The sequence below is a fragment of the Jaculus jaculus genome, chromosome 5 (assembly GCF_020740685.1).
Source record: "Jaculus jaculus isolate mJacJac1 chromosome 5, mJacJac1.mat.Y.cur, whole genome shotgun sequence".
In the NCBI taxonomy this organism is placed as follows: domain Eukaryota; kingdom Metazoa; phylum Chordata; class Mammalia; order Rodentia; family Dipodidae; genus Jaculus; species Jaculus jaculus.
The window spans coordinates 155579023-155597955 of NC_059106.1; the positions used below are offsets into that span (position 1 = coordinate 155579023).

Consider the following 18933-nt stretch of genomic DNA (forward strand, 5'->3'; position numbering starts at 1 on the left):
GGACTTCAGAGGATTCCTGAACCCCTAAGATGCAGAAGGGTGATCCACATGCTTATGTCAGGAGAAGGTCCAAAGTTTTTAGCTGATTCTTAAAGGTTAAGAATCATTTGCCCATAGGTGCCAACATTCAGCTCAGGAAATAAACCTATTTCTGCATTATTTAAGCTAAGTGGTCAAACAAAACAAAAATTTAAGAATCAAAAGTTTTTTCTATGAATTCATGATCTTCCTTTGAGAGTGTAAGTCAAATCATCAACCCTGTTATTTGCTCATCAAAGAAAGCATCAGGGTCTTCCAAATCATCCAATAGGGGTAGGCAGTAATAATATCCTTTTCAGTCATTAAGTCCAATTAAAAAAATTATTCAGGGGCTGGAGAGATGGCTTAGCGGTTAAGCACTTGCCTGTGAAGCCTAGGGACCCCAGTTCGAGGCTCGATTCCCCAGGACCCATGTTAGCCCGATGTCCAAGGGGGCGCATGTGTCTGTAGTTCGTTTGCAGTGGCTGGAGGCCCTGGCACACCCATTCTCTCCCTCTCCCCCCCTCTGCTTTTCTCACTCTGTCTGTCGCTCTCAAATAAATTTTTAAAAAATGAACAAAAAAAGTGTTCAGGGATGGAGAGATGGCTTGATGGTTAAGCAATTTGCCTGTGAAGCCAAAGGACCCACATAAGCCGAATGCATAAGGGGCACATGTGTCTGGAGTTTGTTTGCAGTAGCTAGAGGCCCTGGCATGCCCATTCTCTCTTTGCCTCTCTTCTCTCTTTCTCTCTCTGCTTGCAAGTAAATCAATTGAATTGCATTTAAAAAATGAAACATATATATATATATGAAAGAAATTATTCATTTTTCTTCCATTTTTATACATGCATAGAATACAATTTGCTCTTATTCCCCTCAGTTTTCCTCTCTTATCCAAGTTGACCTCCCATCACTAATCCATTTTTGCTCCTCTACCAGAACTGACGATTCTGAACTTAAAGCCTGAGATCATGGGAGGTGCCTCAATATAGAAATGTGTCTCCAAAGAAAAGACAACCAATGAAGTCAGATGATCTGATCTGGAGTTTTTAACTTGGTCATCTAATCTCTTTAGTTGACTTTCTTCTGGCACACAATGGGGACAGGAAGACACGTGATCTACGAAGTACCTACCACACACACACACACACACACACACACAGCTGGTGACATGAAGCCAGGTTGACATGAACCCCTAAGCTCTAGTGAACTCTTGATTACCCATTCCTACTGGACACCAGAATTCCTGGGAATGATGAGATGTTGGAAACTGGCCTGTCAAACCGACACACATAATTGCCAGCACCATACCTCGGCTTGTGTCCCCATGCGGCCCTCCGGATGCTGTGGCTTCTAGAGACCTGCTCGGGATAGTTGAGCCACGTTCGGTCACCTGCCACGTTGATGGTGAAGCGCTCCTCACACATATGTCCCATGGCTCCCTGCCACGGCTGCTCTGAGAAACTCAGAGACCGGCCACAGAACAGACAGACTATCCATGGCAGCTTGTTTGCTCTTGCTCACTCGCTCTCTCTCTCTCTCTCTCTCTTTCTGACACACACACACACACACACACACACACACACACACCTTTAAAGACTCAAAGCCACAGGAAGGCTGAATTTTAGAAGGTAAAGGCATCCTTCACCTTCCTAAATAAAGCCACTCTTGAGTGAGCATCCGTCATATACAAGAACCTGTACCTTGAGTTTTCCACCCTTTCCCTCCCAGAACCTCAAATCCTCCCCTCATTAGCCTTCTATAAGAAACACCAAGATCCATGAGGTTAAATAACCAAGAAGCAACAGGCTCCAGACACCAAACTCAGACATGCGACACCCTTGACTCTGCAGGGCCCCAGGCTGCCCATCCTCCGTCTGTAGGCGGAAGGAACCAAGTTCAGGTCAAATGCCAACTAGCCATCAATTAAATCCAGGGGTAACCTGTTGTGTGCTTGGGCTGAAATCAATAAAAGTAAATTCTGCTCCAAAAGTATGAGCTTTTCATTATATGGGCTCTCAATAGAAACGTTTATGCACAGTATGTGTGCACGCGCACACAGACACCACACACATATGTCCAAATATATGAATTAAACAAATAATTGTACTGCAGATGCTATAGGAAATGATATGTTGTTATTTTTCAAAGCCTACCCATGAACTCGACAGCCTTCCCATTTCAGTAACATATCCAACAACTGAACACATACAAAAACAGGAAGAATGGCCAAAAGCTCTTTTTTGATCATTTTCAAATCAGATGAAATTGCTCACATTACTTTGGATACAGTATATTTTCTCCAGGCTTAGAGGTCATGCTCTTGGGCCAAATGTTTGCCAGGAACTTCTTTGGGGGGTTGAGGGAGGATGAAATTGCTGATGGAACTATTAGAGATCCAACTGCCTCACCCAGACAGACAAGGAGACTCTCATATCTATGGCTCAAACTTGCAGGAGAGGTCTCCTGGGTCAAAAACCGACTGGAAAAAAAAAAAAAAGAGAGAGAGAGGGAGAGAGAGAATTCTTTTCTAGGAAAGTTCCACACCCACTGTCTCTTAAAATACCATTTGGAACACAGTGGGCTCAAACTTAGACTGGGAAATGTGGGTGGATGGATGGTGTTGTACATAATTCCGGGGTTTGTTTCAAGTCATTAAAGATCCTCACTCAACATATGAAGTCAATACGAAAATAATCCTTCCGTTCATCTCATAAGCTCTGCAAAGGTCTTCCAAGCATTGCGTCCCAACGGCCTTTTCTGACGGCCCTCCTAGAGGCTGGTTTCGCTCTCTGGACAGAGGACACTTAAGAGGGAGTGACTTGCCCATGGTCACCCAGCAGGGAGGCAGACAAGCCAGAACACAAATGGCCCTCTTGGATGGCCAGGCCGTTGTAGTTTGCATTACATTAAGCTGAGTCTGCACGAGAAACCACACAGATGACCTCACTTCCATACATTAACCATTTTAGAAGGTGACAAGCCAGTGAAAGACCTCATGTAACAGTCTCACATGGGTGCTTTTACTAGGACCGGATCTGGAGGGGAGATTGGTCTTCCCTTAGCCCTCTCCCGTGGGTGGCTGGCACCCATGCGCCCATCACCCAGCAGGGTGGAAGGACAAGCAGAGGGCTGGCTGTAGGCTTAGAACCATGGCAGTAAAGAGCCGGGTCACAACCTGGGCAGCCCCGTCCCACTGCCTCAGAGCACGGGCTAACTTGGGTTGCAGGCAAGAGGGAAGGGCAAAGTGGGTCCGCAAGGCTTCTATGGTGCTGTACCTTTCTCCAACTTCAAGGCCCACACACTGTCTCTTTGAACCAGTCTGATGACAAATCTGATGACAGGTGACTTTAGGATGGGCCTTCAGTGCCTCCCAGGTGACCCTGTCTATAGCCTGTCAACCTGACCGTGCAGGAGAAACCCTCCCAGGCTGGAGAGAGGCGCCCCAGGCGGGCTTTGCTGCCCCTCCTGCCACTATAATCTCACTTCAGAAGAGGCGGGTTCAAGTCCACGTAGCACATCTAGGTGCCGGCGCCGGGCCGACCCTGCTAAATGACCACTTCAGACATCTTCCAATACAAGGTTTGGACGCAAACTGCCCCGGGGCTTTCAACCCACGCGACACCACTAACGATGAAAAAACCTGTTGTAGCCGCAAATAAATCTTCCCCAACTGGCTGCTTCCTAAGTAACAGGCTCTCTGCTTCATAGGATATTTCATTCCATTTTCTCCCAAAAGTCTTACCACTATCCCAACTTTTTGTGTCCGTGTATACAATGCTGAGAACGGAACCCAGGGCTTCATACATACAGAGCAGTGCTCTACCACTGAGCTGCCAATCTAGCCTAACAATCACCACGTGGACAAATGAAGACATCAGAACTTGAAGACAATGAATAACTGGCCTAAAGTCACTCAGGAAATGTACTATGGACAATAACAATACAACTCGGTCGGGGGGGGGGTCAATACGTTTCATGCTCCCCAGGGGACCCCTATCATTTTGCACCTTCTATTTGGACCCCCTGAGAAGTAGTTGTGTCTATGCCACCCGCTCTGGGGCCGGCCACGGGATTCAACACTGCCCCCTACCGTACACCGTCTGCAATGATCTTTGCAAGTCACCCTGATGCCCAAAATACCTTGCAAAGCAAATGGGCCCCATCATAATTCTTCCCCAACTTCATCAGGATCCCAAACTCCCTGAATTTGGCTATTCAAGAGCAGCAGTACAAGAAACTCACCAACTCTGTGCAAGTTGGTTTGCTCCTGGGATTAAGTACTGTCACCAACAGAGCTAGTGGCCCCTCTTTTCCTCAGTAAGCCACTTTGAAAGTCTTTCTACAGACACGTTCCCACCTGCTCTCTCCTGCACTAAGCTCCCCCTCCCCCGAGCAGCCCAGCTGAGCATCCTCACCCATCGCCCAGAAGCACTACTGGAAGCAAGGCTGGCCAAACTCAAAGGAGCTGGCTGCAAAGTCAGAACTGGATCCCACCCATGTCATTCCTTCCGCTACACCTCCCTCCAGGGATGGGGCTGGCCTCAACGCAAGGAGGAGGAAATGGAAATGGCTCCTGGTAAGAGAGCCAGCCTGCCAACCCCTGAGAGAAGCTTGACAAGTGACCAATGGCCACCCTGAATCAAAGCAGCCTCTTCCTAGGAGCTGCCCACAGACCTCTTCCCACCTGCTGCAGTAAAGAAATGAGCTCCAGGTGCCTGCTTGGAACCCATCAGGCCTGCTGGTATACAAACAGACACACACACACACACACACACACACACGACTGGGTTAGACAGGCAGTTTGCTAGAGTCAGCAGAGATGCTGTTGAGGGACTGAGGGGCAGTTTCCCAGTAGGAACTTTTATCAGCTTTATTCCCAGTCCTAGCGTCCCTCCTCACTCATGCCCTTCCCTTAATCCCCACTCCTCAGCTCTATGAGAGCAGCAACAAGCAGGACCCCATGTCAAGTGTGGCAGTCACTAGGCAAACAGGGCAAAACCCAATTTTAAAATGAGAAATTGATAAGCGCAAAAAAAGAAAAAAAATCATACACTTCTAAGAGTCATGCACCACTTCCAAAAATACTAAAACAGATTTCAATGGCTTTACCTGAGTTGTTTTTGCTCTTCTGCCTTGCATGCTGTTGCTATGGCTAATTTGTGGGTTGGTGGCACCTTCGGAAAGACAGTGAGATTTCCTACAGGGAAGTGTGTTATAATTACTGTATGAAGGAGGCTCTTCGGCAGCAGCTGGTGACATCTTATGGTTTGCAAGATCGGGAATATCAGACACCAAATTCCGGCAGTAGCCTGAAAATTTGCTCCTCGGTCCCCCGTTTGCCGTCACCCCAGAGTTTTTCTGAGCATACAAGTCACCCAGGGAGTTGGCACGCTGACAGGTGCCAAGCTGCCGCGGACTCGCCTGCGTTTCCATCCCCCGAGCCTCCTCGCCGTCCTTCTCTTCAGCAGAACCCAAGATTTCTTCGTTGCTTGTTAAATGTTCTTGGCTCAGATCAGAGAGTGAGAACTCCAGGCTGTCCTCTCGCCAGATGTCTGCAGACTTGGAGCGTTTCTTCTGAAAGCTGGCTGTCTCCATGAAAGCGGGCCCGTTGGATGGACAGGGATGCTGCCTCCTGCCTCCCTCCGCCAAGAATGGAGCGTCATCCCCGTGAAGCCTGCGCTCCTCCGAGTCTGGCACGCTCTGCACAGAGGCTGCCGTAAGGACGATGCTGCTGTCTACGCTGGGAGTGACGGAGGAGTCGGTGTAAGACACGGGTCTCAAGCCCATATCTACTCGGTCCACCCAAATGGGGCTCCCGAAGTCATCTAGGGTGCCTTCCTGGGAGAAGGGCTCCAGGCCATTCTCAGCCAGGGACTGAGGGATGCTGGGGGTGCTGCTGGACCGGGTGCTCACTTCGGAGTTCCTGTGGATCACCTTCCCGGAGGAAGCATGTCGTGTCCTCCGGGTCTTGTGTGACAGGCGCAGAGAGCGGGACGTGTGCTTGCGCCCCAGGCTGGTATGCTTTTCTCCATAAAACTCATGGTCTACATTCTGGCTTTCTGCGTTTCCCATGGTTTTATGGTCTGTAGCAAAGGGGGTGGGGGAGAGAGAGAGAGAGAGAAAAAAAAGGAGGGGATAATTGAGTCACTATTGAAATGGGTACAAGTATTAGAGAGTCGGCGCTCGGCGCGCAGGGCAAGCAGACGCTTGGCTGGGAGGTTCAGTGGCTAAAAGCACAGCTTCCTAGGCGCTCCTGGCAGGGGCAGGCGCTCATGGCTGGCAACAGGTGAGAATGACCCTCGTCTGCTGAGACTGTCCCAGGAGGTGTAAAATGTATACCTCAGTCCCATCAGCAGAAGATCAGATGCCATTGTCCAGAGGGAGGAACTTCAGAGGGCACCCAGGGTGCTGCTTTTGGGTGTCCTGTTATCTTCTCACCCTGTCTTCCTTCCTAAGCTCCACAATGACATCTTTACAGGTCTACTTCTATCCACATACACTGGCAACTGAAGTACAAACTTATGGGCTCCACCAAAGGACCATGTCTTCTACTCATACTCATTCATTATCACCTCCTTTCTCTCTCCCTCTCTCTCTCTCTCTCTCTCTCTCTCTCTGTGCTTCTTTACCCATATTTCAAAATTCAAAGAAAACCTCAAGATACAAATCTAACCAAGTTTTTCTGATAAATCAAAACTCATATAGAAAAGAGGTGGTTATCATTCATTTCACAGCACTGGGAGAACCCCACTCTGGGAGGAAGGGGGCTTGTAGAGGAAGCGGGGGATGGGAGAACAAGCTGAAAAGCCCAGCCAGTAGCAGACTGATGGGTTTATTTCTGGGAGCAAATCCATGCAAGCATGAGTCTGGTACAGAGGGCCCTACAAACAGAAACACACAGGGTGAAACCACACAGGGTGATTCCGCCCAGGGGACCATCCAGGTCGCGCAAGCCTCACCCTCCTAAGAAACTCCCAGTCTCCTTTTCCGACCTGATAACACCTTTCTGTGACAGCAGCAAAGAGAAAAATCCTTAAAACCTGACAACAATGACTCTATTAAGTCCATCCTGGCTTCAGGACCTCTCCCCATTTCTCTTCCAATTAACATAATGCACGTGAGAATAGTTGGAGGGGTTGCCGGGCCAATCGCTGAGCTGGCTCTGTTAACCACCCGCTGGGCCATTCATTAAGAAAACACTCCCTGGCTGGAGAGATGGTTTAGCAGCTAAGGCACTTGCCTGCGAAGCCTGAGGACCTGGGTTCGATTCCCAAATACCACGTAAGCTAGCTACACAAGGTGGTGCATGTGTCTGGAGTTCATTTGCAGTGGCTACAGGTCCTGGTGCACCCATACTCTCTCTTGCTCTCCCTCTCTCTCTCTCTCTCTCTCTCAAATAAATAAATATTGTTAGGGCTGGAGAGAGAGGTTAGCCATTAAGGCACTTGCCTGCAAAGCCTAAGGACCCGGGTTTGATTCCCAAGTACCACGTAAGCCAGGTGCACAAAAGTGGCGCATGTGTCTGGAGTTCATTTGCAGTGGCTGCAGGCTCTGGCATGCCCATCCCCTCCCTCCCTCCCTCCCCCCCCATATATATGTATGCATATATACATATATATATGTAAAATCTGCCTCTCTCTCAAATAAAAAAATAAATAAAATATTGTACAGAAACAGAAAACATTCCCCAAGCACATATATGTTCAGGAGCCAGAGAGACAGTGAGTGACACAGACACATTCCCTACTCTCAGGAAAGAAGGTATTAGAGGAGGGAAGGTACTCAGTAGCAAGAAAGGAAAAGTATCATGGGAAACCTGAAGTGGTGTTGCTGGGACTGCTGCAAAGAAATTGAAATGCACTAGAATGTAACGTACACTCACAAGAGTTCAAAAATCACTTCAACCCCACGGTTAAAATTGTGGCCTAGGGCTGGAGGGATGGCTTAGCAGTTAAGGCATTCGCCTGCAAAGCCAAAGGACCCAGGTTCGACTCCCCAGGACCCACGTTAGCCAGATGCACAAGGGGGCACATGAGTCTGGAGTTTGTCTGCAGTGGCTGGAGGCCACTGCAGGCCCATTCTCTATCTTTTTCTCTCCCTCCCTCTTTCTCTGGCAAATAAATAAAAATAAAATATTTTTTAAGTCTTTCAAAAAAAAATTGCAACCTAAACTCTCACAAGCACAGCACAGCTAAAGTAAATGTGTGACAACAGAAAGGGAAAACCTCCAGTTAATGTTCCAGTGAGTTCAGAGGTAATGCATCCAGACAACAGATGTTAAGCTATTCCTATACTGGAATCTTCCCGACGCAGCCACACATCATGTGATTCTCAGAGGGAATCTTCCAAGAAAGAGGATCTCCCTTTCACTAGCAGCAAGTATATCTCAAAGCAATATGTTCAGGCTTCTAACTGCTGTTTTCAAAAAGCAACAAGAAATGATAACTCAGCAGTGGCAAAGTGAAAAGATTCGTTGTTCATGTAAGGCCATGAAGCTACCTCAATTTCTACACCTTTCTTACATGTTTTACAAGTAAATAAACACACATTTCACCGACACTAAAGGGCCTGATTAACTTCTCCAGGCTCTTGTTTTCTTATTTTCTTCTATTAGTTGTGATGTGCTAGAGGAAAAACGTAGAGCCTTACACAGGTTAAGTGCATGGTCTCCCACTAAGGTAGAGGTGTGTGTGTGTGTGTGTGTGTGTGTGTGTGTGTGTGTGTGTACATACCCAGCTCACAGAAATCATGTTTATTTTTTTTGGTGGGGGGGGAGAACATGAGAGTGAAGATCCACTCCAAAGCCTCTCACATGCTAAGCAAATACTCTACCACTGATCTACAATGAAGCCCCTGTTCTTGAACTATTAAAAGGATAAATGAAAATTCCTATGTTTTCCCAATCAACAAAAGACTTAGAATAAATGTTCATTGTAACCCAACATAAGCATCACATGGTGAGTTCAAAGAAGGAAAGAATGATAGTGAAATAAATTGAATGGAGGAAATGACATGGGCTCAGAGTTCCCCTCCTCCATCACATATTGCTGAAATTTTCAAATATAAATTGACAGACATAAACAGCTTTCTGGTCAGGTTTGGTTCCAGCAACAGCAAACTAATTAAGTTAAAAGCTCCAGGAGAGGATTCCTACAGGAAATGGCCCAACACGTAGGACTCACAACAGCCCATGCACCACCATACTGACGGCTCGGCGGTACTAACCACACCTCTAGTAAGAAGGTTGTTTGCAGGTAGCCGAGGCAGGATGGAAGCCACTTTTATCTTCAGAACATGAACTTATGAGTTGAACGCCAAATCTTCTAAGTCCTACCAGGACAGATTCTTAGGACATGACTTCAGTGGAGTCAGCACTGAGCTTAAAGCAACCAACGCTAAGGAAAAGGTGGTTCTAGTGGCTGCTGCGACACTCCTTACTTCGAAGGCTATATGCAAACTGTGAGGGAAGAGTCTTGAACACCCCCCAGGGACAAGTGGAGGACTCTGGAAATAACATAACCCTGAAAAACTAACACTGGCTCCTTGTAGAAAGACATATACTCCTTTACAGAGCAAAGCCCTGCCCCCATGGAGAAATCCCAGAAAGCTGGTGAGCCAAAAGGAGCCATGGGGGAGACCCTGAAGAAAGAGGCTCTGTGAGGCTAGGACACATGTGATGTGAAAGCAGAGGGGAGAGCAGCGAGAGGGAGAGCTTTGAGCAGGGATGGGGCAGCAGGACAGAGGACAGAAGAGGTTAGGAGAGGGTTAACCAAAACAAGAAAAAAACTCTAAGGAAACCTACTACTTTATAAGCTAATTTAAAAGTAGGTAATTCAGGGCTGGAGAGGTGACTTAGCAGCTAAGGCAGTTGCCTGCACAGCTAATGGCCCAGGTTCAATTCTCAGTACCCACGAAAAGCCAGATACACAAAGTGGCACATGCCTCTGCAATTCATTTGCAGCAGCTACAGGCCCTAGCACATCCATTTTCTACTTCTCTCTCTCTCTCTCTCTCTCTCTCTCTCTCTCTCTCTCTCTCTGTGTGTGTGTGTGTGTGTGTGTGTGTGTGTGTGTGTGTGTGTGTTGCGTGTGGTGGCACACACCTTTAATCCCAGAACTCAGGAGGCAGAGGTAGGAGGATTGCTGTGAGTTCAAGGCCAGCCTGAGAGTACATAGTGAACTCCAGGTCAGCCTGGGCTACAGCAAGACTCTATCTCAAAAAAAAAAAAAAAAAAAAAAAACTTGAATGAAGGTACACTATACTGTGGATAAAGCCACTCCCAGAAGTTCTAAGATATTAATCAAAACTTTCAACACTGTGGAGGAGATACCTCATAGTGAAATGTTAGGGAGGATACAGAAGCCCCCAAACAACAGGAGCTATTGCCGTTGTTCTTCGGTGCCCAAGAAAGCTACATGGTAAGTGCCCATTGCAGAAGACACACATCCTTCAAGTGTAGAACACTGAGAACTTGGGTGGAACTGCACTGAAAGTCCAGCTCCCTACTGGCTACCTTTCATAGTGTCGGAGGGTGCTGACCTTCTAGAGGAGTGTGATGGTTTGATTTGGGTGTCCCCCATAAGCTTATGTGTTCCGACTGCTTGATTCCCAGCTGATGGCAATTTGGGAACTGAAGGCTCCCAGGGGAAGTATGTTGCTGGGGCAGGCTTATGGGTGTTATAGCCAGCTTCCCCTGCCAATGGTTGGCACACTCTCCAGCTGCTATTGTTGGCCAGGAGGTGATGTCCACCCTCTGTTCATGCCATGGTCTTTGCTGCCATCACCCCCTCGAGTCTGCAAGCCAAAGTAAACCCTTTCCTCCCACAGGCTGCTTTGGTGGGGTCACCAACAAAGCTGAGAAAAGTCCTCAGCAGTCTTACCCAGCTGTGAACACTGTATGATCCACAATCGTGTCAGGCAAGATGTGTTCCCTGGTGCAATAGTGGCATGACTGTTACAAAAATAACCAAGAGCATTCTGGATGGATCTAAAATTCCACAGGAGGGAATTCAGACCCATCAATGTAGACCTGGTTAAAACCCCATGGCTAGGGAAGAACCTACGACTGCTGTTATGCTAAATGGATAGGTTGTCAAAAACCACCTTATAAATATTTATATCTATACATACACACTATTGTTACTCTCAGCCTCCTTCATAGCACTTTTTTAAGGACTCTGTCCTTTTTTTAAATTTTAACCTTTTGGGAGGGATTGAGAGAAGGAGGGGAAAAGAGAGAGAGAGATAGAGATAGAGAGAGAATTGGTATGCCAGGGCCTCAGCCACTGAAATCAACATCCAGATGCTTGCACCACCTAGTGGGCGTGAGTGGCCTTGCACTTGCCTCACTTTATGTGTCTGGCTTACATGGGATCTGGAGAGTCGAACATGGGTTCTTAGACTTCGCAGGCAAGAGCCTTCATCACTAAGCAATCTCTCCAGCCCAACCTTCACAGAATTCTTTTTGCAGAGGGCACAGGTTAACAGAGAGACAAACAGCTGGTCAAAGTGCTGAGAACAACTGAAACAATACACCTATCTCATCCCCCTCCAAAGCTCAGTGAACACTGGAGAAGAGGAGGTAGAAAGAATGTAAGAGCCCAAGGATTGAGAAGAGTGTTGCCTTCTGGACATGACATGGCCATTACACTCATGTCTCACAGCAGCTGTGATGTCCTGCCTAAGACTGAGCCTATCAATGCTCCATCATGGGTGGCAGAGGGGGTAACAAGACACAACTCCCCCCAGGGGAGCTATTAGCAGTTAATGTTTGCTGGGGGAGAAAAGAATCATATTCTTCAGTGGTATAGCCGCTGGTGAGTTGCCCAGGCTCTAGAAAATAACTCCCAACCCATGTGTGGTATTTTGGATAGCCCCCAATATATTCAGGATTCTATTCAAGTTTGTAGTTTAGATCTGCAGCCACCTGGCTGAAAGAGCTGTTACTGGGTGGGTCCTAGGGTCCAGCCCTAAGGTGTGGGGGTGGATTTGGAATTCCAGACTAAAGATAAGCAAAGTGCTTGAGTTTTGCCTGGAGTTCCGGAGTTCCCAAAGAGTGCTTGCCAGCATGTGGTGGTGTGGCTCTTGTCTATTCTCTCTCTGCTTGGACCTATGAAAGCAGGCCAGCTTCTTCTGCCATTATGAACAACCCTTATTTAACTCAGCAGGTAGGTGTGTGTGAATGTGTGTGTTGTGTGTGTGTGTGTGTGTGTGTGTGTGTGTGTGTGTTGTGTGACACAGACAGAGACATGAAAGTACGAAGAGGATTAGTGGAGAAAAAGGGAAGGTTTAGAGGAAGTGAAGGTAGATAAGAGAGAATAATGAGGGGTGATCAAAATACATTCTATATGTGTGTGAAATTATCAAAAATAACAATTTTTTTTAATTTGGTGAGCCATAAGTCCCAATGCTTCCTTGTACATAGGTAAAATGCCAGTGACTTCCAATGTCTTAATTAAACTCTTCCTATTCTGTCCCATTTGCCTCTTGTAATTTCCCCTCCTCCCCCAAGGTAGGGTCTCATTCTAGCTCAGGCTGACCTGGAATTCACTCTGTAGTCTCAAGGTGGCCTCTAACTCCCAGTGATCCTCCTACCTCTGCCTCCCGAGTGCTGGGATTAAAGGTGTACGCCACCACGCCCGGCTTTTGTAATCTATTTTTATGTCAAACACATAAAACTTGGATTGCATTTTCCATAAGTACCAGACTGTTATCTGTAGCTTGGTGGCAACCAGGACAGAAAGTGATTTTTACTTCTTCTGTGGATATTCAACCTTTACTAAATTTCAAGCTGGGAAACATTCCCAGACTGGAATTTATTAATCTCTCACGTTCAGGGAAATACTGCTTTAGTCTGCTAGAGCCCCAGACAGCTTGCGCATTCAAGAGGCAATTGGAGACGGTGGACAACATTTTAATAGAAAAATGACTCTTGACATTTAAATCTCAAACATGGGCTTCCCTGACCTGCCCCAGGACCTTTCCTTATGCTCACTCCTCTGTCTGGAGCCCTCCTCCTCTGTGGATCCTGCCTGGCTCACTCCAGAGTTCATTCCAATCAGTTGCTTCAACAGGGAGGCCTTCTCTGGCCTTTAATAACCTGTAATAACAACCCCTCCCACAAAACCTGACAATGCTTATTCCTTGTCTTTAACTCCCCTCCCTTGAGCATGTCATAATTACCTCACATCCTATAGCTCATTTGCTTATCACTTTTCATTCCCGCTCCTTCCCTACCACAGCCAAGTTTCAAGATGGATGGGCATCTCACTTGTCTCATTTCCTGCTGGATCCTCACAGCCCAGAACAGAGCCCAACAAGTAGGAGGTAGTCAACTAAAAACATACTGAATGACAGGATACACTTAACCAGAATGTCACAACCACACCACTACAATAAAAGACTAGAACACAGTCACAATATGAGCCAGACGAAACATACATCAGTCTTGAATGCACCAGCCTCCTCACTTGCAGTCCTAGAGGACTCAGTGAGTTTTAAGATACTCTCTGGGTCCTTGCCACCTGGAAACCTGTGTAGTCCCTGGCTTTGGACCATCAGGTTTCAGAATGGCCTTACAGGTTCAGTTTGTGTTCCACTGTGTTCCCCCTACCCCAGTTACCTGGGAAAAGAATGGAGGATTTCTCCTGTATCATTCCACTGACTCTTGCCTGTAGTTTCCATCTTCCCGATCCTTTTGGCGAAGCCTGGCAAATGCCTAGGAACAGGCTGAGCTGGGAGGTCATCTCTGCCCTTGTCAGGACAGCTAGGGCAGAAACGTTCAGTCCAAGATGACCCAGTGAAAAGTGAGGGGAGGCAAGTAGTGGTGTGATGGGCAGGGAGACATTTCTAATGGAGTGTATGGATGGGGTCAGATGGTTGAAGGACCCCAGGGAAGTTCAGGTGGCCAGGGATCAAGGAGAGCAGAACAAGTAAGACTTGCCATGCAACACCATGATCTCTTTGCTAAAGTGGTGAGATGAAATATAGGCCTTTAACTTCCACCAACTTAAATACCTAGTGAAGGAGTTAAAAGACAGCTGATGGGGCTGGAAAGATGGCTTAGCACTTAAGGTGCTTGTAGACAAAGCCTAAGGACCCATGTTCAACTCTCCAGATCCCAAGTAAGCCAGACACACAAAGGTGAGGCAAGCGCACAAGGCTGCGCGTGTTCACAAGGTGGCGCACGCATCTGAAGTTCTAGTGCAGTGGCTGGAGGCCCTACTGTGCCAATTCCTTCTCTCTCTCTCGCTCTCACTCTTGCCCCTCTCATAATTTTTTTTTTCAAAAACAGACAGCTGATGGAAGGTTATCAAAATACATGAACAATTATTAGTTAGGGTGTTTCATATATTTGAGGAGGGAGCACATTTTTCAAAGACTGCTTTTAGAGGATTTACTATCTTACTATGCCTATGTGATAAAATGATATAGACTACATCACTTATGTCACTGTGATAAAGTGACAGGGGCACTATAAAGTTATGATACACCCACTAAAATAATGTCAGATTCCTGGTAGTTCTCTATAATTATAAAAGATGCAACCATGAGAGAAAAGCGGCTAATGAATGCCTTTTCTCTGTAATGTTTCCCGTGAATCTATAAACAATCGGAAATAAAAACTTAAGACAAATAAATAAACCAAGCCTCAAATAGAATATTCTGCTTATATTAAATATAAATTCAAACCGAAGGGATTTTCCAGAGAAAATACACTTTGATCCTCTCAACCAATAGCTGAAAAACACTGAGAACATTCTGATATATTTATAATAAATTAGGCAATTAAAATAAAAAAAGTCTATTTATTGGGCATCAGATAGCAGAGTGCTATCAGGAAATGCAAATTCAGGGCTGGAGAGATGGCTTAGCGGTTAAGGCATTTGCCTACAAAGCCAAAGGATCCCAGTTTGATTCTCCAGGACCCACATAAGCCAGATGCACAAGGGAGGTACGTGTGCCTGGAGTTCGTTTGCAGTGGTTGGAAGCCCTGGCATACCCATATTTTATCCCCCCCTATGAATGAATGAATGAATGAATAAATAAATAAATAAAATATATTACCAAAAAAAAGGAAATGCAAAGCAAACACAGATGAATGGTCCAAAGTGAGGCTAAATGAAGAGGTGAAGCTGCTTTTCAGGCAGTGAGCAAAAGTGAACTGCCAATATGTGGTGCCAGAAAATGGAGTCAGCTTCTACGATCACATCTCACCTAATTATATCTAAATTATAACTAAAAACTCTAAGCCAAAAATAAAGAAAAACAGATCAAATGAGGCAGAGAGTGAAAACTTGCAGAAGTCACTCATTCAATACCATTCTTTTCTTTTCCCCAATATAGTGTTTCACTTTAGCCCAGGCTGACCTGGAATTCACTCTGTAGTCTCAGGGTGGCCTCACTCACAGCGGTCCTCCTACCTCGGCCTCCCAAGTACTGGGATTAAAAGTGTGCACTACCACTCCCAGCTCTCTAATTTTGTTTTGAAGGAGCCAGTTTTCCCCCCAGGCTGGCACTAAGGCTGAGTACCAAGAAGAGCTCGGTACAGGCAACAAAACCCTCTGGCCAGGGGCTAGAGATGGCTTAGTGGTTAAGGCACTTGCCTGCAAAGCCAAAGGACCCAGGTTTGATTCCCCAGGACCCACGTAAGCCAGATGCATAAGGTGGCGCATGCCTCTGGAATTCACTGGCAGTGGGTGGAGGCCCTGATGTGCCCATTAATTTTCCCTCTCTCATTCTCTCTCTCTCTCTCTCTCTCTCTCTCTCTCCCCCCCCCTCCCACTTTCTCTCTCTCAAATATAAAAAGAAAAGAAAAAGTTTTTAAAAAACGCTCTGGCCAGATCTGGCTCTGGTTGTGGTTCTGTCCAGAAGAGCCAAGGATGGCCCCTGTATGCAGAGTAAGTGGGGATCTTGGAGATGAGAGAACTGAAAAAGAAATCTACCTATGGACCAGTGCTGTGTACACCCCTGTGTACACCCCAGATGCACTCCTCAGGTACACATGCCTGGGACTGATACAAAGCAAGAGAGCAAAGGCCTAGGCTGGGGCAGCTGACCCTCGTGCTCACACAAGAGTCACAAACGCGAAGCGGCACAGAAAAGGGGCCGGGGGACGGGTGCAGAGCAGCAGCTCGACCCGCCAAAAGTGAGACGGGGCTTGCGGCGGGATCCTGGGGCTTGTGGCACCCCTCCCCAAATGACCATCACCACAAAGTCAATTTTCCCCAGGTGATTTCAACCAGACCTGGAGTCTCACAACACAATATTCAAAATGTCCCCGTGACCTTCTAAAGGACCAGGATAATGTGACCAGGGTCCAAGAGTAAAAACCGTCAATAGATGCCCAAGATGCCTAGATGGCGGGATTATCACACATAGACTTTAAAAAAACCAGGCTACTGTAACTAGGGTCCCTGAGTAAAAGTAAACTCAACTGTTTGCAATGGCTATAAGAGACATTAAAATACCATGGATGGCACGTGCACAGCAAAAGAACACTTTTTAAAAGGTCACATATAAAAGTTTAGTTCACATACAAAAGCTGGTTTAGCCCAAGAAGTCCTTTTGTAAGACAGTTGTTTGGGAATACATTAACCATCTAAAAAGGCTACTTCTTACAGAGTTTAAATGTGGAGAACTCTTTGCTATCACTAATACTGGGCAGGAGAAGAAATAAGACTTGTATAATCCAAGATATAACTTGTACACTACTTTTTCCCCCCCTGAAGTAAGGTCTCATTCTAGCTTATGCTGACCTGGAATTAGACTCAGGCTAGCCTCGAATTCACAATAATCCTCCCACCTCAGCCTCCCAAGTGCTGGGATTAAAAGCGTGTACCACCACACCTGGCACAGAGAGAGAGAGAAAATAGGCAGGCCAAGGCCTGTGACCACTACCAACAAACTCCAGTTACTTGTACATCTGGCTTTGTGTGGGTACTGGAGAACAAGCCCGTGTCGTTAGGCTTTGCAGGCAAGTGCCTTACCTGCTGAGCCATCTCTCTAGCCCTACATTACATTTTTAAATAATGATATTTTCTCAGTGCTGCAAGAGACAACATTCCAGTTACTGGAAACCCATCTCATGGCCCAAGAGAACAAACAGAGAGAACAAAGAAAAATATTCCAACAACTGCAGGTTGCTAAGGGGGTGAGGGAGGAAAAGAAACAAGGAGGGAATAAGTAAGGAACTGCACACCCCTGAGGCCTCAGGAGATAGTATTTTTATGGCTTAGGATATCAAGTTCCCAAAGACACCAGACACTTTAGTGGTGGCCCTGGCAGATAGTAAGATGTTCTACCCACTACAGAACACCAGAGTTCCCTTGGACCAAAGGCCAGCCTGTGGGGTCAGCTGGCATGATGTGCCCTGGCCAGAAGTTAGTAATCAAAAGCATAACCTCACCATGAAGAGTCCTTGTCACTTGAGCATGATGGGGGGGGGGGGGGGCTGATACTTCTCAAGTTCACTTGCCCCAGGGGCCAAGTGAAAGGATGGGCATGGTCATGCACAGGTGACCCCCAGTCTATGAAAGTGAAGGTTGGGAAGATTCGAGACCAGAGAACTGCTGGAAAGAGCAAACAGCTCTCTTCCGGCTGCCACACGCACATGCACGGCACATATCTGGGCACACACATGCACCCTCCGCACATCCATGCACACGCAGAGAAAAAGACCAAAATTTCTTTTATATACCTTAACCACTGAGCCATCTCTCCAGCCCTCAATTCATTTTTTTTTTAATTTATTTATTTATTTATTTGAGACCGACAGACACAGAGAGAAAGACAGATAGAGGGAGAGAGAGAAATTCATTTTTTAAGGAAGAAAAAAAAATTAATGTCTTAACAAGCTTTATGTCACTGAGGTTTTGTTTTTTTTTCCCTTCTTCAATTAAAGAGAGTAAGGACGTCACGTTAGACAGAAAACTACAACAAAATATAAACTCTAAACAGATGGCTTGGGAAATTTACCTAAGATAACAAAAATGGTGTCTAGCTTGGATTTAATCACTTCCTCTCTGTGTGCCCATGGCACTTTGACTTTCCCATATCGTAAGAGAGGCAAGGTTATTTCAATGTGCTTTCTCCCTGTTTTACTGACACCTTTGTATGGTTAGAGGACATGCCCCTCTTGGCCTGATATTTGTTACCTGTACTTATCAGAAGTTTTAGTCCTGAGTGACCTTGTTCATCACTGTTATGGCCTAAAACAAGGGAGCTTCGCATGTATCTAATATAGATTGTGAGAGCTCGTTCACATTTTAGAGAATCCAGTTCATTTCGCATATTGAAGTCACAAGTTAACAGTGAAAGCAAGGTTCCTGTTGCTGGCAAGGATGTTAAATCCAATATAAGGCACGTAGTGATATATATGTAAGTCACAGTTAATAATAATATTTTTACTCCCCTGAGGTATTTTAAATTATATTAAAATAAATGTAACGATTGCCCTTCTATGACTTGAAATCAGACCTCTGAAACTGCAGGGGAAAGGATGAAATGTATTTATTTCAAAGTTAAATTTGAAGCAAAAATCACAAGACAACAGATTGCAAATTTAAAATTAGATTCTAGTGGGAGGTCTTGGTTTCAAGCCTGTTTTCTCCCTACTGGATGCTGCACTTGAAGACGGGGCGGGGGGGCTAAGATTAAACAGAGATGAACTTCTGAAAGTTTTTGCTAAATCGTTACAATCCATGAAGAGTTTTGCCAAGTCACATGCAAATACCTCTAACTCACGAGACTAAACAAGTTTTACAACAAATAAAAGATGATCTATGATTTAGGAAAAGATTATTATTATGACTGTGTTTATCTCTGCTTTTTAAAGACTATCCAAAGAAGAAACAAAATATATCATCGTTTTAGTCTGGATTTGGAAGGCAGGATTACTTTTTTTTTCAAAC

General features: G+C 46.0%; 1 protein-coding gene across 3 annotated transcripts in view; it reads right to left on the minus strand.

The window, feature by feature from the left end:
• Positions 1–18933, minus strand: part of Tiam1 (TIAM Rac1 associated GEF 1) — a 304202-nt gene that overhangs the window by 142016 nt on the left and 143253 nt on the right. For all 3 annotated transcript variants that reach the window (XM_004654435.2, XM_045150639.1, XM_045150640.1), the window contains exon 4: positions 5132–6105. In XM_004654435.2, coding sequence (XP_004654492.2) covers positions 5132–6094 — 963 coding nt within the window. In that variant the 5' untranslated portion in view covers positions 6095–6105. The remainder of the gene's footprint in view (positions 1–5131; positions 6106–18933) is intronic.